Here is a 26,839-nt window from a genome sequence, read left to right as displayed (position 1 = left end):
GGAGATTAAAGCCTGCATTTTATTGAAAAGAAATCTCAGCTCCTCATCCACAATGACAGATTGAGCAGACATGTTTCCTCTCTCTCCCAAGAGACCTTTTTAAAGAAGAAGAACCCCGTTGCTAAGAGAACTGGAGTGGGAGGCGAGTCTTAAGCAGAAAAGGAAGTTTAAACAGTTTTTCCAAGGGCAAAAAAAATGTGAGGAAATGCATTAATGGGTGTGGCTGATTGAAGAAAGCTGCAACCCAAAATGTGTCTGAGAGTCGTTGCAAAGAAACTGATAGAAGCTTCATACACACAGAGCTCAGAATTAGCAAAATGGGGGACTGACAGCGAGGCACTTAATTGCAGGGGTAACCAACAGCTGGCCAGTTACACACCATCCTTACCTTCGTGTTTAGAGGGACAGCACATTGGTTACTCATAGCACACATAGGAAACTGTTCTCTTAAGATGCTGAAAAGCCTGACTGGGAGAACTGGGGCTGCGACTGAGGCATGGATACCCCAGAGGGAGCCAGCCCACCGTCGGGTGCTCAGGGCACCCAGGACGAGCCTTTATCCCTCAGCAACAAAGGGCGCCTCCTTCCTCCAGTTCCCAGGCAGTCTTTCTTTTTTATAACAGCTTTTGTTTTCAGCGTTAACTCTAAGGAAACACTTGAACTGGGCCTGATGCCGTGTAGCAGGGGAAGCCTGCACCAGACACGTGGGTAACTGGCCAGGCCTCTATTTTTAAATAGGAGCTGTTGGTCAGCATCACCATAGACCAGCGATTTCCAGCCAGTGTGCCATGGCACACGAGTGGGCTCTGAGAGAATCTTAGAGGTGTATGTGTGAAAATTTTTAAAGATCATTAATTAAGTTATTTTTGAAAGAAGTTCAAGACACAGTAAGTATATTCTTCTTATTACTGTTTTTTTTTTGTTTTTTTTTTTGATCAACGTAATTTAAGTGTGCCACGGAAGTTTAACTGTAAGTTCAAGTGTGCTGTGAAATAAAAAAGGTTACCATGGGCCAGGTGCAGTGGCTCACACTGATAATCCCAGCCCTCTGGGAGGCTGAGGTGGGAGGATTGCTTGAGCTCAGGAGTTTAAGACCAGCCTGAGCAAGAGTGAGACCCCGTCTCTACTAAAAATAGAAAAACTGGCTAGGTGTTGTGGCAGATGCCTGTAGTCCCAGCTACTCAGGAGGCTGAGGCAGGAGGATTGCCTGAGCCCAAGAGATTGAGGTTGCTGTGAGCTAGACTGATGCCAGGGCACTCTACCCAGGGCGACAGAGTGAGACTGTGTCTCAAACAAAGAAAAACAATCTCTGCCATGGACGTATGAAGGAAGGAAATTAAGAGCTTAAAAGAAATATCAAGATGAGGAGAACCAATTGCCACAGACAGAGCAGAGATGTTTTAGAGAATCGTAGTAAAACTAAAACATCCTTCTAATTCCTATTTTCAGAGATATTTAGAAATGTATTTCATTTATAAAATAAGATTATGCTGTTACAAAACAAGAGACCAAAAACAATGTGAATAAAACAAGTTGCCAAAATAAACTTACCATGTAATACCTTTATATAAAATTTTAAATATTTAAAACATTATGTTTTCTGGATGTAGAAATATGTAGAAGATGGATCAAAATAAGTGTGGAAATGGTACATAAACAGTTATTTGGGGGGCACTAGAAGTTATAAGGGAGAAAGTGAGAGTCAGGTCTGCGTATACTGATAACATTTTACTTGTTAGAGAAAGAGAGAGAAAGAGAAATCTGAAGTAAATACCGAAAACAATGTTACTATCTGTTAAACCCAGGTAGTTAATATCTGTTATGTCGTTCTGTATCCATATGTGGAATATTGGCACGTGTTGGTAATTAAAAGTTCAGAAATTAAAATTTTGAAACACAGAAAAGGTTATATAATTGTGCAATAATGATCCAAACAAAAAATAAAAGGAAATGTGTCCCACCTTTTAACAAATGGTGCAGTGTAAACAGGAAAATCAGCGTGACTGTGGCAGCCTGAGCTCTGACACCTGGACCCTGGGGAAGGACTCACAGTCCCAGTTATCCTCAGTGGGCAGCAAGTGTGCAGCGTAACACAAGTGCTGTTTGCCTGTTTGCAGCCCTCAAAATCTGCAGAAAAGCAGGGAGACCGAGACACAGCTGGCCTTAGAGTGGGGGAGGGCTGGGCAGAGGGCAAGGGTGCCCAGCTGTCCACAGAGGCCAAGAGTCCAGGGATGGTGTCTTAAGGACAAGATGTTCATGCCTTCTTTGTTTATTTATAAGTTTTTGGAACAGCCTGTATGTATACGGCACTATTTTAGTTGGTTGCAAATATAGTGGTGAATCAAACAAACGTATAGTTCCAGAGTCAGACATTACTAAATGAGTTTTTTTGTTTTTGTTTTTGTTTTAAAGAGACAGGGTCTCACTAGGTTGCTCAGGCTGGAGTGCAGTGGCTTTTCACAAGTGCAACCCTACTACTGATCAAAGCCCAGGAGTTTTGACCTGTTCTGTTTCCAACCTGGGCCGGTTCACCTCTCCTTAGGCAACCTGGTGGCCCCCTGCTTCATATTGATGCCGAACTTAGTGAGGACACCCAATTGGCATAGTGCACTACAGCCCAGATCTCCTGAACTCAAGCGATCCTCCTGTCTCAGCCTCCCGAGTAGCTGGGACTACAGGTGCACACCACCGCACGGAATTAAAAATAAGTATCAAATTGGAAAGAGAAATGGAGGAAGATTAGTGTAGATATGGGTGCTAAATCTCCATCGTTCATAAGAAATCAATTCATAGTGTCTAAACAGCACTATCCAGGGGTAGCTATGTTACATTGCTGTGGGAACCCAGTACATGCTGTCTGATGGAGTAGCCATTAGCTACTAGAACTTGGACGGTGGCTAGTGTGATTGAGGAACTGAATTTAAATGGTGACACATGGCTGGTAACTACTATAGAATTTAATAGAAAACGTATTAAACATGGTTGCCTGTGGGGGGTGGGGGGAATCTCTCATCAACAGCCGTCTCGCACCATTAGAATTTCTACTACACACATACACGTATTCAGTCGATTACTACCTAAACTTTTAGAAGACTATATTGCAACCAAAAGGGCCTTTGAAGGGGAATAGAGAATCATCCTTTTTCAAATGAGATAAAAGTTGTACTTGAAGTGTCAATTCAAGTGAATAATTTGGCAGGAAGTAGGGCTCTAAACTTGGAATGCGTTATGTTAACAGTTCTTTCTGGAGTGTCTCATTTATCTTGAGGTAGCTGGTAAGATGAGGTTAATAGGTCCCAGCAGCAGAAAAATCCACAGCTTCAAATTTCGCAATATGGCCCTAGAATTAGAGAGCTTTGAGAACTGGTCCGCTCACAAAAAATGGGTCTCCGCTTGTCTCTCCAAAACCGAGCTGGGACAGACCCAATCCTTAGTAACCATCATCCAACTAGCCTCCGTTGTGCTTCCTCAATGCTCGAAAATGACAGAATATTTGTAATTGCCTTTTAATACACTAAATTCTTGTTCATGAGTAGTTTCTACCATGTTCTACTGATGGGTTATGTAGCTAATTTGCTGAGGTTTCTAATGTTTATGTGGAGATAAGGGGGGATTAGGGGAGTTGAAGCCGTATCACAATCCTCATTAAATTAAGAACAGGGGAATGAGGGCCACGTTGTCTACAGATAGAATGGGTTTCAACTTTTTTAATAATCTGTTGCTATTTTTAACAACTGGTTTCACTGATTTTTGAAAAGGAAGAGGACGAGGTTGGGATAGAGGGATGAGAAAGTTTTTCTCAGGAGGCAGTTGGAATGAAATATTTAAGTTTTGTCCACAGAACCCTGCTTGTGACAGCCGTGTCACCATTCAGTGACTGGTTCACATGCACTCAGGGCGGCTTCATTAAGCTGCACTATGGGTTGGGGGGGGTAATACTCATTTTATTGCAACGTAAAAAATACATTCTCATGCGAAGGGTAACAAGCACCAGGGGCCTACTGCTAACCTGAACCGCTTGCTCTTGCACTCGTGCTGTGAATGAGGAGCAGACCCTGGATTTGCTGCATTCTGGGTGAGAAGCATCAGGTTGTATGTGCAGGTTCTGTGGCCTAATGGTTGAGTGAAGTTGGAGTGAAACCGCCACCTTCTAGCACGCCCACTTTGGCTCCAGTAGCTGTGTTTACTCACCATCTGGGGACAGGGATTCATGGAGGGGTGAACCTATTTATTAAAAATAAGATATTCTTGGGTAGCGCCTGTGACTCAAAGGAGTAGGGTGCAGGCCTCATATACCGGAGGTGGTGGGTTCAAACCCAGCTCCGGCCAAAAACTGCAAAAAAAAAAAAAAAAAAATTCTTATTGTGGCAGGCTACTGGGAGTCCCAGCTACTGGGAGGCTGAGGCCAGAGAATCGCTTAAGCCCAAGAGTTGGAGGTTGCTGTGAGCTGTGACTCCACAGCACTCTAGCGAGGGTGACATAGTGAGACTCTGTCTTAAAAAAAAAGATATTCTTGATAATAATAGGCTCATATCTAAAAAGTACAGTTGATAGTCCTTGAAGTGAAATGGTAATAGGCCCAAAGCAATCTCATCAAATAGAAACAAAGGCACAAGTTGGGGGTGGGGGGGTCCAGCTCTGTTTATACAGGTTTCCACGTGACTTTTCTTTTAAAAAGTGCACAGAATGCATCCAAAACAAATAATGTTTTCTTAGACGAGAGGACCAAAGGAAAATCCTGGAGAAAGGAGGATGGATGATCTTTCTTTAATGTCGAGACTGACATAAACACAGTCCCCTCCCCCACTCTTTCTGCTCAAGATCATTTCCTCAACAAGATGCAGATTGCTTCAGCCTTCGCCCGCCACCCTTTGAAGCACTTTCCTTATTATTAGGAATGGGGGCAGGGTCTCCTTTGAGGATTTTACAGCGGTGAAGAGTTCCTCCTTTAAATACTTTCACATGAGGAGGGAATTCTGCTCTCAAAGCACTGTCACTGCTGTGGTATCTCTGCCGTGAGACAGTTTATTCTTGGGTGAAGGCTGTCTTAGTTTGATTGTCATTAGGGCTTCACCTTCTTGATGGATTCTCTTCCTAGAGAGTCTCACTTTTTCGGAGACCTGGTGAAGTGGCTCCAAACCCTCGGAGAGGCCGGCCACGGTGCCCCTGGAGACATCCCCAGAGCACAACCGGGGTCTTTCTTGTCCATAGTCACTACTTGAGATTCGGGCTGACATGCTGCATGTTCCATTTGCAAACTGCGTTTCTTCTGCAGTACGAAGGGACACTGAATATTAGGGAGTTTTGAAATGTCTTCCCTGATTTTTCTTTTCTCTTTTTTTTTTTTTTTTGAGACAGAGCCTCAAGCTGTCACCCTCGGTAGAGTGCTGTGGCATCACAGCTCACAGCAACCTCCAACTCCTGGGCTCAAGCGATTCTCCTGCCTCCGCCTCCCAAGTAGCTGGGACTACAGGCGCCCACCACAACGCCCAGCTATTTTTTGGTTGCAGCCGTCATTGCTGTTTGGCGGCCCGGGCTGGATTAGAACCCGCCAGCTCAGGTGTATGTGGCTGGCGCCGTAGCCACTTGAGCCACAGGCGCAGAGCCTTATTTTCATTTTTTTAAGTGTCCCTCTTGACGTTTAAGTGATGCCGTGGAAAACAGCCAAGTATCCGGGTGTCAGCTGTGCCCGATAGACATCGAGCTGCTCTGAGGCCTCCGCTCCACCCCACCCCACCTCACCCTCTTCTGCTCTTACATATGTTCCCTGGAAGGTTCTGTAAATAAGGCATTTGAGTAGACAAAATATGTAGGGATAGGGGTTAACAGCTCATTGGAAAGCACTTCTGCTCTTTTAAAATTTTTAGTGGACAAGGTTGACAATTATCACAAAGAATTAGGATTAAGAAACCCCAAATATAATTGCCAGTTTTCTCAGTGTCATTTTCTTTTTTTTTCTTTTTTTCCTCTTGTTTTTTTTTATTGTTAAATCATAGCTGTGTACATTGTAATCGCCTGTACCCATTCTAAGATGCACCGTAGGTGTGGCCCCACCCATTACCCTCCCTCCACCATAACCTCCCCCCTCCCTTCCCCTTCCTTGGCCCTTTCCCCATAGTCTTGTGCTATAGTTGGGTTATAGCCTTCATGTGAAAGCTATAATTTAGCTTCATAGTAGGGCTGAGTACATTGGATACTTTTTCTTCCATTCCTGAGATACTTTGCTAAGAAGAATATATTCCAGCTCCATCCATGTAAACATGAAAGAGGTAAAGTCTCCATCTTTCTTTAAGGCTGCATAGTATTCCATGGTATACATGTACCACAGTTTGCTAGTCCATTTGTGGGTCGATGGGCACTTGGGCTTCTTCTATGACTTAGCAATTATGAATTGGGCTGCAATAAACATTCTGGTACAGATGTCTTTGTTATACTGTGACTTTTGGTCTTCTGGGTATAAACCTACTAAAGGAATTATAGGATCGAATGGCAGGTCTATTTTCTAGGTCTCTAAGTGTTCTCCAAACATCCTTGCAGAAGGAACGCATTATTGTGCATTCCCACCAGCAGTGTAGAAGTGTGCCCTTTCCTCCACATCAACGCCAACATCTCTGGTTTTGGGATTTTGTTATGTGGGCTACTGTTACTGGGGTTAGGTGATATCTCAGAGTAGTTTTGATTTGCATTTCTCTGATGATTAAGGATGATGAGCTTTTTTTCATGTGTCTGTAGATCGTGCATCTGTCTTCTTCAGAGAAGTTTCTCTTCAAGTCACTTTCCCACCCTGAGATGGGATCACGTGTTCTTTTCTTGTTAATATGTTTGAGTTCTCTGTGGATTCTGGTTATTAGACCTTTATCGGAGGTATAATCTGCAAATATTTTCTCCCATTCTGAGGGCTGTCTGCTTGCTTTACTTACTATGTTCTTGGCTGTGCAGAAGCTTTTTAGTTTGATCAGGTCCCAGTAGTGTATTTTTGATACTGCTTCAATTGCCTGTGGAGTCCTCCTCATAAAATATTCACCCAGGCTGATTCCTTCAAGAGTTTTCCCTGCACTTTCTTCAAGTATTTTTATAGTTTCGGTCTTAAGTTTAAATCTTTTGTCCAGTGAGAGTCTATCTTAGTTAATGGTGAAAGGTGTAGGTCCAGTTTCAATCTTCTACAGGTTGCCAGCCAGTTTACCCAGCACCATTTGTTAAATAGGGAATCTTTTCCCCACTGAATGTTTTTAATTGGCTTGTCAAAGATCAGATAACGGTAAGTAGCTGGATCCATCTCTTGATTCTCTATTCTGTTCCAGACATCTACTTCTCTGCTTTTGTGCCAGTACCATGCCGTTTTGATCACTATCGATTTATAGTACAGTCTCAGGTCTGGTAGCGTGATTCCTCCTGCTTTGTTTTTATTGCTCAGTAATGTTTTGGCTATTTGAGTTTTTTTCTTATTCCATATAAAACGAAGTATTATTTTTTCAAGATCTTTAAAGTATGACAATGGAGCTTTAATAGGAATTGCATTAAAATTATATATTGCTTTGGGTAGTATGGACATTTTAACAATGTTGATTCTTCCCAGCCATGAGCATGGTATGTTTTTCCATCTGTTAACATCTTTGGCTATTTCTTTTCTTAGAGTTTCATAGTTCTCTTTGTAGAGATCTTTCATGTCCTTTGTTAGGTATACTCCCAAATATTTCATCTTCTTTGGCACTACTGTGAAAGGAATAGAGTCCATGACTGTTTGTTCAGCTTGGTTATTGTTGGTATATATAAAGGCTACAGATTCATGGGTGTTGATTTTGTAGCCTGAGACATTGCTGTATTCCTTGATCACTTCTAAAAGTTTTGTAGTAGAATCCCTAGTGTTTTCCAGATATACGATCATATTTTCTGCGAAGAGTGAAAGTTTGATCTCTTCTGATCCTATGTGGATACCCTTGATCGCCTTTTCTTCCCTAATTGCAATGGCTAAAACTTCCGTTACAATGTTAAAGAGCAATGGACACAATGGGCAACCTTGCCTGGTTCCTGATCTAAGTGGAAATTATTTCAATTTAGCTTCATTCAATACGATATTGGCTGTGGGTTTGCTATAGATGGCCTCTATTAGTTTAAGAAATGTCCCTTCTATACCAATTTTCTTAAGTGCTCTGATCATGAAGGGATGCTGGATATTATCAAAAGCTTTTTCTGCATCAATTGAAAGAATCATATGGTCTCTATTTTTAAGTTTGTTTATGTGTTGAATTACATTTATAGATTTACGTATATTGAACCAGCCTTGAGACCCTGGGATAAATCTGACTTGGTCATGGTGTATAATTTTTTTGATATGTTGTTGGATTCTGTTTGTCAGGATCTTATTGAGTATTTTAGCATCTATATTCATTAGAGATATTGGTCTATAATTTTCTTTTCTTGTTGGGTCTTTCCCCGGTTTGGGGATCAAGGTGATGTTTGCTTCATAGAATGTGTTGGGTAATATTCCTTCTTTTTCTATATTTTGTAAGAGGTTTAGTAGTATAAGTACTAGTTCTTCTTTAAAGGTTTGGTAGAATTCTGAAGTAAAGCCATCTGGTCCTGGGCTTTCCTTTTTAGGGAGACTTTGTATAGTTAATGCTATTTCAGAACTTGATATATGCCTGTTCAACATTTCCACTTCGTTCTGGCTAAGTCTTGGTAGGTGGCGTGCTTCCAGGTATTGGTTGATTTCTTTCAGATTTTCATATTTGTGAGACTGGAGTTTCTTGTAGTATTCATTAAGGATTTTTTTAATTTCTGAGGGGTCTGTTGTTATTTCATCATTACCATTTCTGATTGATGAAATTAGAGATTTTACTCTTTTTTTCCTGGTTGGGTTGGCCAAAGGTTTATCTATTTTATTGATCTTTTCAAAAAAACAGCTTTTGGATTTATTGATCTGTTGTATAATTCTTTCGTTTTCAATTTCATTTAATTCTGCTCTGATTTTGGTTGTTTCTTTTCTTCTGCTGTGTTTGGGGTTGAAGTGTTTTTCTTTCTCCAGTTGCTTGAGATGTCCCATTAAGTTATTGACTTCCTCTCTTTCCGTTTTCTAGAGGAAGGCTTGCAGTGCTATAAATTTCCCTCTTAGGACTGCCTTTGCAGTATCCCAGAGGTTCTGGTAATTCGTGTCTTGATTGTTGTTTTGTTCCAAAAATATGGTGATTTCCTTCTTAATCTCGTCTATAACCCATGTATCCTTCAGCATAAGGATGTTTAGCTTCCATGTTTTTGTATGGGTATGCAGGTTCCTATTGTTATTGAGTTCAACTTTTATTCCATGATGGCCTGAGAAGATCAAGGAAAAATTTCTATTTTTTTAAATTTGCTGAGGTTATATTTGTGGCCTAGGATGTGGTCGATTTTGGAGTATGTTCTATGGGCTGATGAGAAGAATGTGTATTCAGGTTTTTTGGGATGAAATGTTCTGTAGATGTCTGTTACGTCCAGATGTTGAATGGTTGAGTTTAAATCTAAAATTTCTTTGCTTAACTTCTTTTTGGAGGATCTATCCAGCACTGCTAAAGGGGTGTTAAAATCTCCAACTACTATGGAAGTGGAGGAAATCGAGTTGCTCATGTTTGTTAGAGTTTCTCTTATGAATTGAGGTGCGTTGTGGTTGGGTGCATAAATATTAATAATTGAGATCTCATCATATTGAGTATTACCTTTAACAAATATGAAGTGTCCATCCTTATCCTTAATTATTTTGGTTGGTTTAAAGCCTATTGCGTCTGCAAACAGGATTGCAATGCCTGCTTTTTTCTGCTTTCCATTTGCCTGGAATATAGATGACCATCCCTTCACCTTGAGTCTGTATCTGTCTTTTAATGTAAGATGCGATTCTTGTATGCAGCAGATATCTGGCTTGAGTTTTTGTATCCAGTCCACCAACCTGTGCCTCTTTAGAGGACAATTTAAACCATTCACATTAATTGAGAGTATTGATAAGCCTTTCGAGAGTCCAGTGGACATTGTTAATCCTTTTGTGACTGTGGAAGTTGGAATTTGATCAAAAATTTTTTGGGTGGGTTTACTTTTGTGGCGGAGAATATGCTGGTCTTTATGGAGGATAGGTCTAAGAATGTCCTGGAGAGCTGGTTTAGTTGTGGCAAATTCTTCAACATGTGAATGTCGTTGACGGATTTAATTTCTCCGTCATAAATAAAGCTCAGTTTAGCTGGGTACAGGATCCTGGGTTGAAAGTTATTTTGTTTTAGGAGATTAAAAGTTGATGACCATCCTCTTCTAGCTTGAAAGGTTTCAGCAGAGAGATCTGCTGTTATTCTGATATTCTTCCCCTTGTAGGCAATGGTTTTCTTTCGTCTAGCCACTTTCCGAATTTTCTCCTTCATATTAACTTTAGTGAAATTGATTATGATGTGTCTGGGGGATGTCTTATTGGGGTTGAGTCGTGCTGGAGTTCTGAAACTGTCTGCTATCTGAATTTTGGAATCTCTTGGCATGTCTGGAAAGTTCTCCTTCATAATCTTGTGGAGAAGAGACTCTGTGCCTTGTGAAGCCACTTCGTCACTTTCAGGGATCCCTATAAGACGAATATTAGTTTTCTTCAAATTATCCGAGAGCTCTCTGAGACAGTGGTCTGTTTTTGCTCTCCATTTCTCTTCTTCTTTGAGGGTTTGGGAGCGTTTGAAAGCTTTGTCTTCAATGTCAGAAATCCTTTCTTCTGCTTGCTCCATTCTGTTACTGAGGGATTCTACTATGTTTCTCAGATCTTTGAGGGATGCAACTTCTTGTCTCAATGTGTCGAAATCTTTGGTCATTTGGTCTTTGAATCCGTTGAATTCTTGAGATAACTTTTGGAATTCTAATTCGATCTTATTTGCTATCCAGATCCTGAATTCAATTTCTGACATCTCAGCTATTTGTTTGTGCATGGGGTCTTGTGCTGTTTCTGCCCCATTGATCCTTGGGGGATTTGATCTACTCTGATTATTCATATTGCCAGAGTTTTTCTGTTGATTTTGCCTCATGATTGTTTTTCACTGTTGCCTCTGGCCATCCTCAGAGTTGGGGAGGTGTCTCTCCAAGATTAGACCCCAGCAGGATCACTCTATTGTTGCTGGATCTTTGTAGGGAGTGACCCTGTGTAGTTCCTCTGGGGCTTCTCTAGGTAGGGAGTTCTGGTTGTGGAAGCAGCTCCAGTTTGTGACACACCCGGATCCAGCAACAGGGCTGGGGGTGGTGCGCACAGTTCTGGGAGTGCCAGGCGCCCAGTGACTTTGGCACAGAGAGCCCAAGGCCCCAGCGGTCTCTGGCCAGGAGAAGAGCTCTGCGCAGAGGCAGGGAGGGCTCCAAAGGGCACGCAGCTACTAGAGTCCCTGTCCAGATGAACGGGCTAGTGTGGAAGCTGGGAGGACGCAGGGTTGCGTGGCTCCCGCAGTTCCTGGTCAGGGAATGTGGACTCCCAGTGGGTGCGGGTTGGGGTCGCTGCACAGCTCTTATGGAGATCTGGGCAGCGCCAAGCCCAGGAGTTTGAGGTTGCTATGAGCTATGACATCACGGCACTCTACCCAGGGCACCAGCCCAAGGCTCCAGTGTGCCAAAACCGTCTCACTCTGCCCCTAAGGATTAAGGCTGTAAGGCAGCTCAGTCCCCACCTTTAGGCTGCTCAGTCAGTAGGTTACTTTGACCCGCCCAATCCTTGCTCTGAGCCCCTGAGGGCGGAGCTTGCTGGGACAGTTCTTTCACAATGGCGTCCTGCACCCAGCTCAGTGGCTCAGTCTGGGGCCCCAGACAATGCCCAGAGTTCTCCACACTCCTGCTCAAGCTCTCCCCAAGGCAGCTCAACTGAGTGCCAAGTCCAAGAAAACCGAAACAGTTCACAGGTAAGGCCTTTCTGGTTTGCAGTCTCACTGCTACTTGTACTTACGGTTGCCGGCATGATTAGGTCGATCAAACACACGCAACCACTTGCCAGTTTTCCACTGTTTTTGTCCTCCTCTTGGGGTCCAGAAGTCCCTTGCTGGCTCCCTGTGTATCCTCAGAGGGATGATTATAGGCAGATCCCACCGGCCAGAGATGCCTGGAGTCTTGTCTCCCCAGACTCACTGTTCCCAGTTGCAGGGAAGCTGTTACTCGGCCGCCATCTTTTTTGTCTCAGTGTCATTTTCTAAGGGTAAATTTCTATACCTTGTGGCTGTTTTAAGTAAATGAATAAAAAATTATGTCTCAAACTAAGTTACATCATTTTTATCAACATGCTTGGACTTTCCTTTTGAGCAGCTTGGTCATTGCCAGGTGCAAGAATCCGTGTTGTTTATGTCACATGAATTCCCTACTTCCTCCCAGAGGCCTCAAGTGCAGTTTTGAAACTGTTAGCCAATCAAGATGGGACTGTCAACTTATCTCTTAAAACCTGTGATCTCCCTTCTGTAAAGTGTTCATATGAAAGCTCTTTTAGCCTCTCACTGAGAAGGAAAGTGGAACATAAACCAAAGTCAGAATACCCAGATTCTAACCGAGCTCTGCTGCTCCCAGCCCGTGCACCCTTGGCAAGCAACCTGTCCTCTTGCAGGTTGAGCTCTAGATGAACCTTGCAGAATGAGCTCTAAATGAACTTCACGTTTCTGCACCTACATCAGTGTTTTCTGACCTTTTTTTCCCTCATAGCACACTTTGAACCTGTAGTTTATCTTTGGTGGCACACTTAAGTTATATTGATCCAAAAAAAGAGTAATAAAAAGAATGTAGTTGGCTTTGAATGTCTTTTGAAAATAATTAAAGGTCTTTAAAATTGTTCACACCCCTAAGATCCTCATACTGGTTGAGAATCACTGACAAGAGAGGCTTAAAGGCAGTGACTGAGCCACGTCAGATGCAGCGGGAAGAAACTAGCTCTGGTATTTCCTCATCTAGTCTGTGGGAAAGGCAGTGATTATGTTCTTCCTCTTTCTTGTGGGACTCTGTGATGTTCTGTAATTTTTCAGCCCACTTGCTTGGTTGAGGTTAACTAGAAGTCAGTTTAATAAACATTTGAGTTGTGCCTCTGTGCTGTGGACACCACAGTGGGCAGTGAGAAGACTCGGATCACCGAGGTTTTAGACTTTCAAGGTGTCTGGCACCTCGTAAGGGAGGAAGTAAGGAAATAAATTATAGGGCGGCGCCTGTGGCTCAAGGAGTGGGGCACCGGTCCCATATGCCAGAGGTGGTGGGTTCAAACCCAGCCCCGGCCAAAAAAAAAAAAAAACCACAGAAAAAAAGGAAATAAATTATAAATCCACGTGTCACTTAGAACAAGGTAAGTGAATATGAAATGCAGCAAAGCATGGAGAGGAAATACGTGTGTGTCTGTTTCTCTATACCTAGTTTGAATTCTGTAAATAGGAAAATGTGTGTGTGCTGGGGTAAGGTAGCTTTACGGTAAATTTAAAATAACAAAACTACTAGATCTCTTTATTGGTTTCCTGTTGAATCAAGTGTGTCCCCCCGTAATATTAGCTGCCTCAAACTGCAACCGGAAGAGCACACCATGGGAGATCAAAAAGGAAAATACAGAATGTTTTATTTCCTCTTATAGATAAATGACTTTATTTCCCAGGGTCCTCAAATATCACCATCAAACTGGCTTTGGTAGCAGTTGGTGCTTGTGTTGTTGAACAAGGAAGAGCATGGCAAGCAATTGCTGTAAACCAAATATTTAGCCTAGAATATAGTCAAGTTCTCTTCAGCGTTTAGAACTAGCCTGAGATGAGTTTTCTTAAAAATGCTACTCAGCATGGTGATTTTCTGTGAGATGTCACAGTTTGGACAGTTATAGTTTTCCTGGTGATTTGAGCTCAAATCAAGGACCTAGAAAGGGTTTGAACTCTGGGTGTTAAACCTCGTGCTGATGATGAAAGCCATAGTCTTGTGTGGTGGAGGATGGGGAGCTTGGGGGAGTGTCTTACAAAAACTTGGCCTGAGCTAGTTTGTTTTGTTTGAAGCTGGAAATGGTATTGTTGAAGTCTGCATTCTGTTTTCATTGGGTAGGTGTGTTAACACCAAGCACCATGTACTTAAAGGGCTGCCTCCTTTCCATAGGAATGAAGTTGGCTTGTGAAAAATGAAAAACCAGATTACACTGGCAATTCAGCAACATCGCCCCTCTCGCCTCATTTTGAGGGTGCAGGCCTCAGTTCAGTAACTCCAGACATGTTTTTAAGAAATGTAAAAACCTGCCCATAAGTACTGAACATAAAACCAAACTGTGCACCCAAAACATTTGTACAATATTATGGCCCACTTAACACTTGAGTTTCTGAAGGCATAAGTATATTTTAAAAATCATTAGAATAAATGAAAATTGGAACAAGATGCTATTTGAGAGAAGGGGCTATGTAGGGATGCCTGAGGAGTGGTGCTGTGCGATTTCTCCTGCGACGCTGGAGCCTCCTGACCACAGAGCTGGATGTGGGCACTGCAGGCGTCCATCCCAGGGTGTTAGATTAGGGTGGAAACAACAGGAAGTTTGGGTGTTTTCACTTATAAACACCCAAACTAAGTCCTGAAAAGGCCTGCTTTCTAAAGCAGACACAGAGCAGCTGAGAAGTCACAGCCAGACCAGTTGACCAGGTAGCAGACAGGTCCCGGTGGAAGATTCACAGTGGTCAGGCCGTGCCCAGTGACCCTGAAGACAAGAGAAAAACACTGAGGGGAGCCTTCTGCACTCGGGTCCCCCTAGAAAACCATTGGGTGGGTCTAAGAATATCTCACGAGACACCGAACCCCAACGCAAGTGTGCTCTGAATGTGAGGAAAGGGCTGGTCTTACAGATAATCGTGCTCTTGCAAAATGCGTTGTTCTTCAGCTTTTGACTTCTTTTCAGGTTGAAAAGTTGAGCATAAACTAAGGATTTTCATTATTTGCTTAGTGCTTCTCTAAAATCACGTTCTAACCCCATGTCTCTGCTCTGCCCCAGGTTGGCCTTCTTTCTACGACGTGGTGAGTTCGGAGGCCATCGTGTGCACGGATGACTTCTCCCATGGCATGCACCGGGTGGAGACCAGCTGCTCCCAGGTCAGTCAGCCGCTGTGCTGCACGAGCTCTCAGGATGCCTGGCCATGCTGAAGGCAGCAACTAGGGCACAGTGGCCGCAGGACGGGCAGACAAGGGGCCAAACACATGTGCGCATATTTTAAGAAAGGAATCATAATGCTCAGACTATACTGACAACAAAAGATGAATACAAGTCACTTTGACTCCTGCAGTTATAAAAGGTGCTCACAGTGGCTGCCATCAGCACCCACATTCTCCACGTACCCCACATCCCTTGAGGCTCCCTCCACGCCTTCCTTGCTGTCCTCCCACACTGCTCAGGGGTTTCAGAAACCACTTCAAAGTGGGCTGGTGCTCTCGGAGCCACAGCGGCACTTCTACCATTCTCTGTGACCGTCCTGCCTGTCGCAGGGTGACGTCAGCACTCACTTGATGAACCCCTTCTTTGGAGAAACGTCACACTACACATTGTTGGCATGTTCAGTTCAGCTTTGAAAGGTAATACATAGATAGCATCTCTTGACATGTGCATATACTTTTTGCCACACCCTGTATATAAAATCCAAAAGATACTTATCTTCGGTGTTTATCAAGCCTAGTGAAATGTCAGTTTCTGGGTTTCACACCATGAAACAAAATCAGTGGTAGGAGAAAGTCACCTACAGGTGACTTGGTGTAGTGGGGAGTGGGCTACTCTTGGAGTATACAGAGATTTCATCATGGACCTTCTGTAACCTGCTGTTTGATGATCCTCTTCCTGTGGTTCTTCGCACCCCGTTCGGTCTTAGTGCCTCCCCGGGCAGTGACGGTCAGTCAGTGGAGGCCCTATAGACGGCTTTTCTTGGGGTGCGTGTGGAGGATGGTTGGAGAGGGGGTGCAGGCGGTGAGTCCATGGTTGGCTGCGTGAGGGTACACTGGGAACGTGAGACAAGCTCCTTCCATGCCTGCTTCTCCCAAGGTATAGATCTGTCCTCATTTCCAAGGACTCTCTGATAAGTTCTGTGAGCTCTGCCCTAATCAAATTAATGCTATCTCTAAGGGAGAAAACCAGCCTGTGTTGAGGAGGTAGAACTCCTCATAGCCACAATCAGCACCTATGCCGTGGAGGCAGTCCTGTGTACTAATCTTCTTTAAATGAATGAAGTGTGGAGTGTTGAGGCCTCGAAGCTCATTGACCCTGCACGGCATGAGGACCCTGTGGTCCTGTCTGCTGCATGTGTCAGAGGAAAGGGTGGGTTGGTGGCCGGGGCAGCTGAGTGAGGCGCTGTGGCCTCCTGCCACATTCTCATAATTCATTGTTGGAGTAAGTTTCCTCCTTTCTTGGTGCCACCACAGAGATAACTTCAGTGGTAATCAAGGAAAGGCCATAGTGAAGATGACCATGGGGATAAAAAGGAAATGGCACCTAGGAACAATTCCAGAAGTAAGCAACATTCTAAAAGAGGCGGTCTACACCAAGTGCAGCTCCCAGCCCCGTGCAGGCCCCGGGTGACAACTGCTGCCGTTCTCGGGTCCTTTCTAGCAGTTGTGTGAAGAACCCACACGGACCCGCGTCCTTTTGGCTTCTTTTTATACAGCCTTCAGTTCTCATATTTAGAAAGTGCCTAGTCCTTTCTTAAATAAAAGTCTTAAATTCAAAGAGAAGAGGGAGAGGAATTTGTTCCACTAAGGCACACATAAAAATACCTGCTTTGCACAGTAAGTCCCATGTGGGAGGTGATGGGGTCTGGGGCTGAAGAGCAGCATGTTTGCCAGTTTTCCTCACGGTGTGTGTGTGGGGGGGATGGAATGGGGGGTGGGGGGATGGAATGGGGGGTCTGGGGGGATGTAATGGGGGTGGTGTGGGGGATGGAATGGGGGGTCTGGGGGGATGTAATGGGGGTGGTGTGGGGGATGGAATGGGGGGTCTGGGGGGATGTAATGGGGGTGGTGTGGGGGATGGAATGGGGGGTCTGGGGGGATGTAATGGGGGTGGTGTGGGGGATGGAATGGGGGGTCTGGGGGGATGTAATGGGGGTGGTGTGGGGGATGGAATGGGGGGTGTGGGGTGGCGGGTGGCGTGGGTGGCGGGGGCATCTATGCCCGCGAACTCACTGAGTTCACAGGCACTGGGGGTCTTTCCTTTCTGTGTCTCGTATTCCATGTTTATTTTCCTTTTGTTCTACAACTCTTTTCAGTTCTTTCCCTTTGCTTTTCTCATGCATCTTTTTTACCTTGACTTGAAAAACATGCCACATTTGGTGGTTCCCCTCCTGGAGCAGCTCTGGTTTTACCTCCTGGGTCCTCATCCTCAGTGCTGCTTCGCACCGGCAGTTTCTCTTCTTTTACCTTGTTGTTTTTCAGTACATGTAGTTTCTTTTCCTCACAACTTCTCCTACCTTTTTAGGGATTTCCCCCCCTTTCTGATGGTGAGATGGTATGGGAAACTTCGCTGGTTTGCTCTTCCTCTTTCCAAAATTCTTACTGTATTCTGAACTCACATGCCTTACATTTTTTCTGGACTGAATTGCATCGATGTGGTTTGTGTTATGAAGAATCCACGCGATGCTTTTAATCTGTCATAGACATTCTCAGTTGGATATATCACGCAGGGTTCATCTTTCCTTGTGGTAAACATGAAGGCTCTTTTACTGCCAACTTATACAAATAAACGGAGCTTCCGCCAGTGACACCACTGGTCTCAACCTGCTTGCTGGACAGTATGGCTATATTTTATTGGTCTGTTGGTCCCTAATTCTTGCTTTAGTGCTTAAGATCCTTTTATGTTTTTTTTAAATTATAGTGGGGATAGCACAAGGCATGTAGAGAATTAGGCCTGAAATTTGGGTTGTAATTGTAGACACATTGGGAGCAGTAACCTACCACCTCTTCACAGCACATTGACTATAGTTTCTCCGTATGCCCAGCAACTTCTTTACTTTTTAGTAAAATTTCATTGAGTGAGTTGAGATTGGTTCAGCAATATCACCTCTTTTCCTGGAAGTTTTGCACTCAGGTCCTTCTACAAGAATTGTGTTAAAAACCCAGCATGCTGCCTGATCTTTGAGTTAACAGTACACAGAAAGTTGGGAGAGAGGAGTGCTCACTTCACTGTGATTGCTGCTGACCAAGGAAGTAGATTATTCTGTTGCATTCTGATTTTTGTTGCAGTTGTATTTGTTTTCTTTTGCTATCCTACTCCCTGAATTGAAGAGCGACACTCCAGTTATCTCTTCCAACGAGGATCTTTATCTTAATTCTGCCTGCTCTGGTGGCACCTGTATCTTCCGCCAGGATGCAGCCATTTCCTGATCATTTTTGGTTACAAATAATTTTCCTTAATTTTATTTAATTCCTATTTTCAGCTAGTGATAAAATACGCCGCTTCCATTCCAGTTTCACTGACTACTGTGAATAATTGTTTGATAGTTTCTCCCTAATCCTCCAACCCCCACCTTTTAAGCAGTGCTTGGTCAAGAGTTTACATTCAGTGCAAAGAGGTAAGATTTGTATAGTTTCGCTGCAGTGCAGCAAAGTAAGTTCCTCCTGGAAATGCTTGGGGATTTCTTCCTTCTTCAGATCAAAATTATACATCTGGAGCAAATGGGAGACTAATAAATCACTTAACTTTTTGTACTGAGCTTTAAGGAAGCCACCGATCCTTGAGTTTCCCCAGGTTGTGTTCAGTCTGTGACGGGGTGGTAGTCTGTGGTAGAATGCCTTGTTTTAAATCATTGATTTGTTCTAAGTCAGGCAAATCAATAGAAAGGCAAATGTGCACCAATACAAAGTATTTTCCAAAAGTTAAGTAGTTTTTGGTAAAATCCCAAACCTTATTAATCTTCTGCAGATGACCACTCATATGTTGCTGCTGATTAAAGATACCCAGGTGTTACCGTAGGATTTCAGATGCAGAGCTCATCTCCCCTTTTTCTTGATCAATTAGTAAAATCACAGTGCTGAACTGGTGACTTCACAATCATTTCCTTGGCAAAAGATGAATATCACAAATGCAGAGGGAAAAAGCCCTCACGGATGCACAAGTGTCTCCAATAACAGTGGGAGAGAACAGAATACTCCTGGCACAGTAGATTGCTTTCCCTCTGAAAACTCTTTCCCATGCCCAAGTATAAAAGCCCTGCTTTGAAAGTGCTTCAGGTCCCAGATTAAACAGAAGAGAAAGTGGCAATAATCAAGGCCAGACGCCCCAGAGACAGCTGGGAGACGCCCTTCGAGGACAGTGCTAGTGTCCTGCTTGTGTTTCTTAGGCACGTGATCAAGAATTACAGTCAGATTTTAAGGAATTGCATCAAATTTGATGCTCACTTGCTTCTCTTAAGTGGCCCTTCCCCTTGGTTCTCTGCAGGCCCCTTTAGTTGCCAATTTTTCTGAGTGGCAGGCTCAGCTGATGCAGGATTCCTGTGGAAATTAAAATTTTTTCTTTTGAACAGTTATCTGATTATTTTTAGAATGAGGGCTAGACTATTCAGATATAAGTCATATTTACCTGTAAAATAAAGAAATACACAACCATTAAAAGCAACTTTCAAAATGTACACGGAAGATTCTAGGCTAAAATAAATCATTAACAGCAGGTTTTGGAGATTTCTTCACCAAGCAGCCAGTTTGTTCCAGTTACAACCAGGTGTGCTGAGAGAGCCCAGGAGCCAGGTGGCCAGGCGGGGGCCGAGCGGCGGGTGGCTACAGAAACAACTCATGACAGCTTCCATTCATCATCCTCTGGGCCAGGGCTAGGAGCGGGGAGAATGGGCTCCATGTGCATCCCACAGGGAGGAGCCTTCAGGGCTGTGGACTTCTAAAAGAAACTGGGTCATAGTCTTTTCCGGAAGGCAAGGTCCATCTGGGAGTGGTGCGCCCAGTGCCATGTGATCAAGCTTCCCTCACACATGGCCTCACAGCTCTGCAGCCCACGGAGTGCTCATGTGTACGGTGCCACAGATACAAACAGTACCCTCTAGGATCTGAAAAAATTATTCTCCTTCCTCAGTAACGTAAGCTGGTGTGACTCTTCCAGAACACCTTGTGGCAAGCATAACAGAGGCACATGCACAGAGTGTCCCTAACTTCGTCCCCAACTCATACATTTGTTTGCAAATGATTTTTTTTTTTTTTTTGCAGTTTTTGGCCGGGGCTGGGTTTGAACCTGCCGCCTCCCACATATGGGGCTGGCGCCCTACCCCTTTGAGCCACAGGCGACGCCCTGTTTGCAAATGATTTTTCTTGCCATTTCCTAACTATACAATTTCTCCTCCTCACCTCTCTTTTTCTTTTGCCTTGGATTTGGGATACCACATCTAGAGTTAGTGTTTTTCCTTTTTTTTTTAACCAGCAGACTAGATCCAGATTAGCAGATGAAACTAGATTGAAAAGCAACTCAGTTCAGCAGATGCTGTAATCTGGATTTTTAAAATATGATTTGGGAAATGAAGACGATATATCTTACTCTTGAATGGTTTCAAGCATATCCTTGCTATGCTTTCTTTTTGGAATAATATAAGTAGTAATGTTTTCTAAGTACACTGAGATGATTAATAAAGGCAATCATTACATAGCTGTGTTCCTTAAACACACACATCCTTCTAAGGCTTTCATGTATGTGAACATGTCACCTCTTGGATGCCAGGTGATCACAGAGCTACGTGGGGGTTGTACGGCTGCGCCCTGGTCACCAAGAGCACGAGGCCCTGGTGGCTGATACCTATTTTGGCCACAGAAATGGGTGTTTTCCTGTGTCCCCTGGGCAAGCATATACCATTTCCTATACATCTTAGCTACTGGTGCCTGAAAATTCGACCTCAGTTGTTTGTGGAAAGGAGAAACAGTCTGACCTGCCAGCCTTGACATCACCTTAAACCTGCACAGAATGTGGTAAAATAATACAAGGTTTGTTTTTTAGGCCTGTTTCATATTTTCCAGGAAACAGATCAAATCAGTTTACGGCTCACTTTCAGCTCTTTAACCAGCTGACACGGTGTGTGGCAGAGACATGCGGTGCACGTCAGCCACAGTGCCATGGAGGTAGCGTTTGTACCGCCCTCTCGCTAATAACCCCTGAGACCTAAGTTACACGTGCACCAGGGAAACTAAGATTCTAGCTCTTTCCAGTGTAATGAGCGCCCGCGTCTCCATTTGGAGCCCCCATCCCTGCTGCTGTCCCTGTGGTTCACCCTCCCTGTCCCTGCAGGCTGTCAGTGTTTGCTCCCGGGAGCAGCTCGGTGAGATTTACTAATCATCTGTGTGTGTGTGTGCATGCCTTTTCTAAATCTTGACTCTTTCTTGAAAGGCTCTTCCTAGAATTCACTTCCTCCAGGCCCTTACTCCGGAGTCGCCCGGGGCAGGCCTGTCCTGTCGGCCCTGTCTACGGTGTCGACCCAACCCTGCCACCTGGTCATCCCTTCCTCCCCATTCCTACACACTGTGTTTTGTACTTTGCTTATTTCTTGTTTGTCTCTCCCACCAGAATGTAAACCCTGGAGGTCAGGATGGTGCCTGCACCTCTAGAGTGCAGGACAGTGCCTGGCATGTAGCAGGCACTCCAGAATACCTGTTAAACAAACAGACAGGACCCCAGGCTTTGGTTTCTTTGGTACATGATGAATGGTGTCTTTGTACTCTGCTGAGAAAGGCTGGGAGATATGTCACCATGGCCTTGCCGTCACTTTCTGGACCACAGTGGTCAGTGTCAGGCTCACTCAGAACTTCCTGGAGACTTGCTCTGGGCTCAATTTCGCTTAACTCTGTCCTGACTAACCATCCCACTTTCTGCCTCTATCTGAATCCTAGGCCTTCTTCCAAGTTCTCAGTAGTGAGTAGCACCGATTTTGGTTGCACGGCTCACTCCTTCCCCACATTTTTCAGTTCATTTGGGTAAAGAAGCCGCCACCACACTCCAGCGATTGGAAGCCAGGGAAACACGGGTGTGGCTGGCCATGTTTCCCCACTACACTCGCAGCCCTGGAGACCCTGACGTAATGTATTGAGCCTTGCCGTTGCCTTGCTGGGTTCTGAGAACACCCAGGCTGGTCTGATGTTAAGTTTTACTGTCCATGAAAGCAAACCTCACCTCCGTCATGGCCAGTTAAATAGTGTCTTTTGCAGTGGACTGCTGCATATCTCAAACCCACCCATCCAAAGCCAAAAGCCATGCTGGGGAGACATTTCATTCTGCCAGTTTCCCACCAGGGGAGACCCAGGGTCAGCTAGATTCATAAAATTACTGCAGTCATTTTTCAACTGGCTGAGAGACTTCACAGATCAAAAAACACAGCGGTTCCTAAATGATTTCTGATATGCATAATTCTAGTGCTTTTTATTCTCAGCCTGTGGTGCAAAGCCTGCCAGACCCACATTTGCAGCTGTCGACAGGCAGATTGGGAACTGTCCCATGGCTGGCCGTCCACCAACACTGCGCCCACGGGCGCCCCAAGCCTGCCCTGCCCACGCCCCTCACCCTGCATTCTTCTCTTACAGTGTGGAGCTCACCTCGGGCACATCTTCGACGACGGGCCTCGTCCAACCGGCAAAAGATACTGCATCAATTCGGCATCCCTGTCTTTCACGCCCGCAAATGGCCACCGAGGTGCCGAGGGAGGCAGTGGGGGCGGCAGCCCAGCTGCCCAGGTGGACAGAGCAGAGCTGTAGAGTGACGGGGTGATGCAGCCAGAGCACGCTTAACGTGCAGCTTAGTAAAGAGATCAGAGCTGTTTATCTCTGCACTTAGTAAAGAGATGAGAGTTGTTTATCTCTATAGATGTATTTTTTCAGGAACTATAAGGGCATCTTGTGCTATGCATATTCTTCTTCTGCTTAAACAAAGGCCTTGGCCCTCGTTCTGCTGTTGACTAGATCAGGAACTATTCACAGCTTCAGCGAGAGAGCCGGCGTGGGGAGACTCTTCCCAGGCCACTTGCACAGCCTGGCATTATTCTCTTTGCACACACAGTGCTTTTGCATCCCCACCTTGACTGAGAGGCAGTGGGTTCTGGGACGTCAAATGGGATTTCAGAGATCTCCTAGGCAGCGTGGAGGCCGGGTCTGGGAAGTGCAGGGTGCAGGGTGCAGGTATGGCCGGATGCGTGGCCTTGGGCCTGGGACAGACCCACCTCGGCCGAGCATGGGCTTGTCTCGCAAGGCCTCTCCGCTTGTGGAAAGTTTGAGCTCACTAAAAGGGTGTGAAGGTCTAAAGCCTTTCCTTATGTTAAATTGTTGCCAGATCTGAGGGGAACGCTGAGTGTTGTGGCAGAGAAGTAAACATTACCTCACCTGCAGCCCTTTACTTTACTTTCCATTGAGAACATTGGGATGTAAGACAAGCGTAAGACCTTGAGCTCCGTTTTGTCCAGAGTTCACCTGCTGGGAAGTCCCCTCTCCACACCTATGGCCACTGCAGCCGGGAGGCCCTGGGCCAGACCCACTGTGTAAAGTAAAACATCGGGGAGCCCAGGCTTCATCGGGGCTGCAGGGATGAGAGCAGGCAGGCCAAGGGTGAAGCCTGGCCCAGGACAGTCCTGCTGGGTGGAAGAGCTGGTGGAACGCTGTGAGCAGCAGACAGAGCCTTGGTCGCGACTGCTGGGAGATGTGGGGGTTAAAAGGGAAACAGCCAGAAGCCCCAGCTCTGCACTCACCCTTGTCTGCGGTGTGACCGGGGGCAGCCGCCCAGCTTCTTCGTGCCTATCTCTTCACATACAACTGGGACTTGGGATCTTTGGAAAATGTACCAACATTCTCAGGGTGAAGTTGCTATGTCACTGTACAATCAAGGTCAGTTTGGGGAAATCAAACTGGTCTGGCTCCGCAACTGCCGCAGGGGCCGGAGCCCAGGGCTGGAGATGGGAAGGAGCGGGAGGCTGGCTGAGCTATGTGGACAGTCAACCAGAGCGGGAAGTGTTGGTGGCACCGGGGCGGCTGTTTGGGAGGCCCTGCTCAGTGGCTTCACCTCGTTTGTTACGGCGGGGTGGGTGCCACCGTGCCGGGCAGGTCCTCTCAGGGGCTGCGGTGACAGAGGTGCAACAGTCACGGCTGGTGTCAGGGGTGTGTGACCTGTGTGCTCTGTGTCCGAAGCTCTGAATGCTAATCATGAAATGTACTTTTTAAAAAAATGTTATTTTTGTAAATCTTTGAAAGCTCTTGAAGACTGGCATCTCTCCTTCTAAACTTCAAGACAAAAGTACGATAGAGGGAGGGACACTCAGTAATTCTAGAGAAATGAGAACTGGGATGAAAAGTCATGTGTCTGTGTCTGCGTTCCTCCCCCTCTCCACCGCGCCTCTGGGGAAGGCTGGGACTCCGTACAGCTTGTCACCTGAATGTCCTCCTGCACCCTCAGCTCCAAGATGTCTCACCCCAGGCCCTGGGGTCGCTCTGGAATCACAGGCTTCACTACTCTCCAGAAATGATGTGTAAGTTTGAGACCAGGCAGGCGTTAGCACCAGACAGCCCTGGGAGTCTTACCTGGCCTGCAGCCCTGGCAGCCTGAGCCCCGGCCTCAGGCACAGCGCTGCTCCACCACGGGCTGACCCATCGCCTGCCCAGGGGCCTGGGCGTACAAGCTGCTGCATTGGAGCAGACGTGAAAAACCAAAACGAGAGACATCTTCCCCTTGAGAATGGATTGTCCTTGTTCCTTCATTTTTTGTAGGACTCAACTTCCCACAAAAGGCCTTTGTATAGATCTTTTCTAACCCTTAGTCTTTGTTCCAAGAAAAGCGAGGTTTTCTTCTGCCACGTTTTCTAGCATCAACTTTAAGAAAAATGCAACATCCGTTGGAAAAAAAAAATGGGGTACATGCATGTGGTTTAATTCTGGATTGCTTTTGGGCTTAAGTGGTATCAAATTTCCGTGCATTTCTGTCTTATGTTAAAGAAATATATTACTAAAATGTCAGTGAGCAATAATGCCTGCCGTCGAGCACGAGATTTATTTTTGCAGGATATGGAGTTCAGTGAGCTGGGTCAACATGGCGAGGTGTGTGTGATCTGTGGAAGTCGCTGCTTAGCAGCGGAAGTGCACGAGGTGCCCTCTCTGGGACACGCAGGACTGTCCCAGTGCGGCCGAGGCACCCCCTTCTCTGCCCTGTCAGAGAACATTTCTATGGCTTTAACCTCTTCACTTCTTAGATACATTTAAATTCCTAAACAGACGATGTAGCAATTTGAAAACCTCTCCAGGTTCATTATGTTTAAAATGTCTTGTTTTAAATATGAAAATGAAGAAGGGGGATTACCTTTTGTTTTGAAGGTCAAATATTTTTGCCTTAGACAGCTTTTTGTAATAATTTTTCTCCAGACAGTTCAAAACTTTTGAAAAATGACGTGAAATTTTCATTAAAAATCCTTTTCCTATGTCTGTTGTATACAGAAATTATACAATAAAATGTCTTTATAAAAACATTTTCTTCTCATGTTTGTCACAAAGTCGACAGGAGTTTGGCAGACAGGAGTTGGTGGTGTGTGATCGAATCCTTTCAGCCCATGTCGCCTGTGGAAGTTGGGCCTTCCCAGTAGGGTCGAGCCCAGCTCTCCAGGCTCCAGCCAAGAAAAGGCCTTCAGGGACCTGAGAAATGGGAGGAAAGGGTCAACCTTCATCTGACCTCAGCAGAGCCTTCAGCGGCTTGTGTGTTTTGTGCCTAAACCATGGGTTTGGGAGAGTTTCACCATGACAACACTGAGGATAAAAATGCAGCAGTGACATCAGGCTGATGCCCAGGCTTCTGTGAGAGAGGCTGAGCAGAGACGCGTTCTGTCGTCAAGGCTGGTCTCTAGGGAACTGCCTGGAGCCCCCCACTGCTCACAGGTGAATTCACCTTTAAAAGTCATCTCTGCAGTTGAGTTTTGGCATATTATTATTTGTCGCATTTTTAATTGATTTATTTGGGGGAGGAAAGGGGAGTGATGAGGACTTTTGTCTTCCAACCAATACTTTAAGTCACATACCTGGGGTCCTAAAATCTCTGGGCCAGCACTTCCTGTAGTTTCACTTAGAACAAGTTTTCCTGCCTCACCCCGGACTTCTGGAGGCAGAAGCTGTGGAGAGGGAGCCCCGCAGTCTGAGTTTTGGCAAGCCCTCCACGTGGTTCCTGTGCTCACTCAAATGAGACCCACTGCCTTGAAAGTCTCAGTGAGGAACCTTCAGTATTACTTAAAAAGCATTTATATCAGACTCTTAAAAATGGCTTGTTTTGTCATCACGGGTTTTCTTTATATTTTATTTATTTATTTTGAGACAGAATCTCACTATGTCACCCCCAGTAGAGTGATGTGGCGTCACAGCTCACAGCAACCTCGAACTCCTGGGCCTAAGCGATTCTCTTGCCTCAGCCTTCCTAGCAGGTGGGACTACAGGTGCCTGCCACAACGCCTGGCTATTTTTTGGTTGTAGTTGTCATTGTTGTTTGGCAGGCCTGGGCTGGGCTCCATCCCACCAGCTCCACCAGTGTATGTGGCTGGTGCCCTAGCTGCTGAGCTGCAGGTGCCGGGCCTGGTTTTCTTTTTATAGGAATGGGTCAAAGCGTTTTCCCAGAGCTTCTTACCTTCCAGCTGTTGTCCTTTACTGAAACTTCATCTTCTTCTGAAGGACTAGCCGGTCCTCACCCACTCACACCACCCTCGTTCCCATCCGCACTTCTGGGCTGACCTGGGCTGCCCAGCGGGGCCTCCCAGGACCTGGCTAGACCTGCCCGTATCCATGGTGAGGTCATTTCAATTATTCCAGGAATTAGCGACCAAATCTCAGTGTATAAATTAACACATGATTTGTCCCATCTCTTCCATCTCCTTGTACCTATACTTATAAACATCATCATCATGAAGTTTTTTTTTAGCCT

General features: G+C 45.2%; 1 protein-coding gene across 2 annotated transcripts in view; it reads left to right on the top strand.

Annotated features, from left to right (window-relative positions):
* The window catches only part of MSRB3 (methionine sulfoxide reductase B3), a 171,455-nt gene extending 146,056 nt beyond the window's left edge, over positions 1–25,399 (top strand). For both annotated transcript variants that reach the window (XM_053555595.1, XM_053555596.1), the window contains exons 6-7: positions 14,942–15,039; positions 22,489–25,399. In XM_053555595.1, the coding sequence (XP_053411570.1) occupies positions 14,942–15,039; positions 22,489–22,659 (269 nt within the window). In that variant the 3' untranslated portion in view covers positions 22,660–25,399. The remainder of the gene's footprint in view (positions 1–14,941; positions 15,040–22,488) is intronic.
* Positions 25,400–26,839: the final 1,440 nt, after the last annotated feature.

Source organism: Nycticebus coucang, chromosome 12 (assembly GCF_027406575.1).
Source record: "Nycticebus coucang isolate mNycCou1 chromosome 12, mNycCou1.pri, whole genome shotgun sequence".
Lineage (NCBI taxonomy): Eukaryota > Metazoa > Chordata > Mammalia > Primates > Lorisidae > Nycticebus > Nycticebus coucang.
The sequence above is the reverse complement of the archived record's forward strand: the minus strand, read 5'-3'. Positions and strand labels throughout refer to the sequence as shown.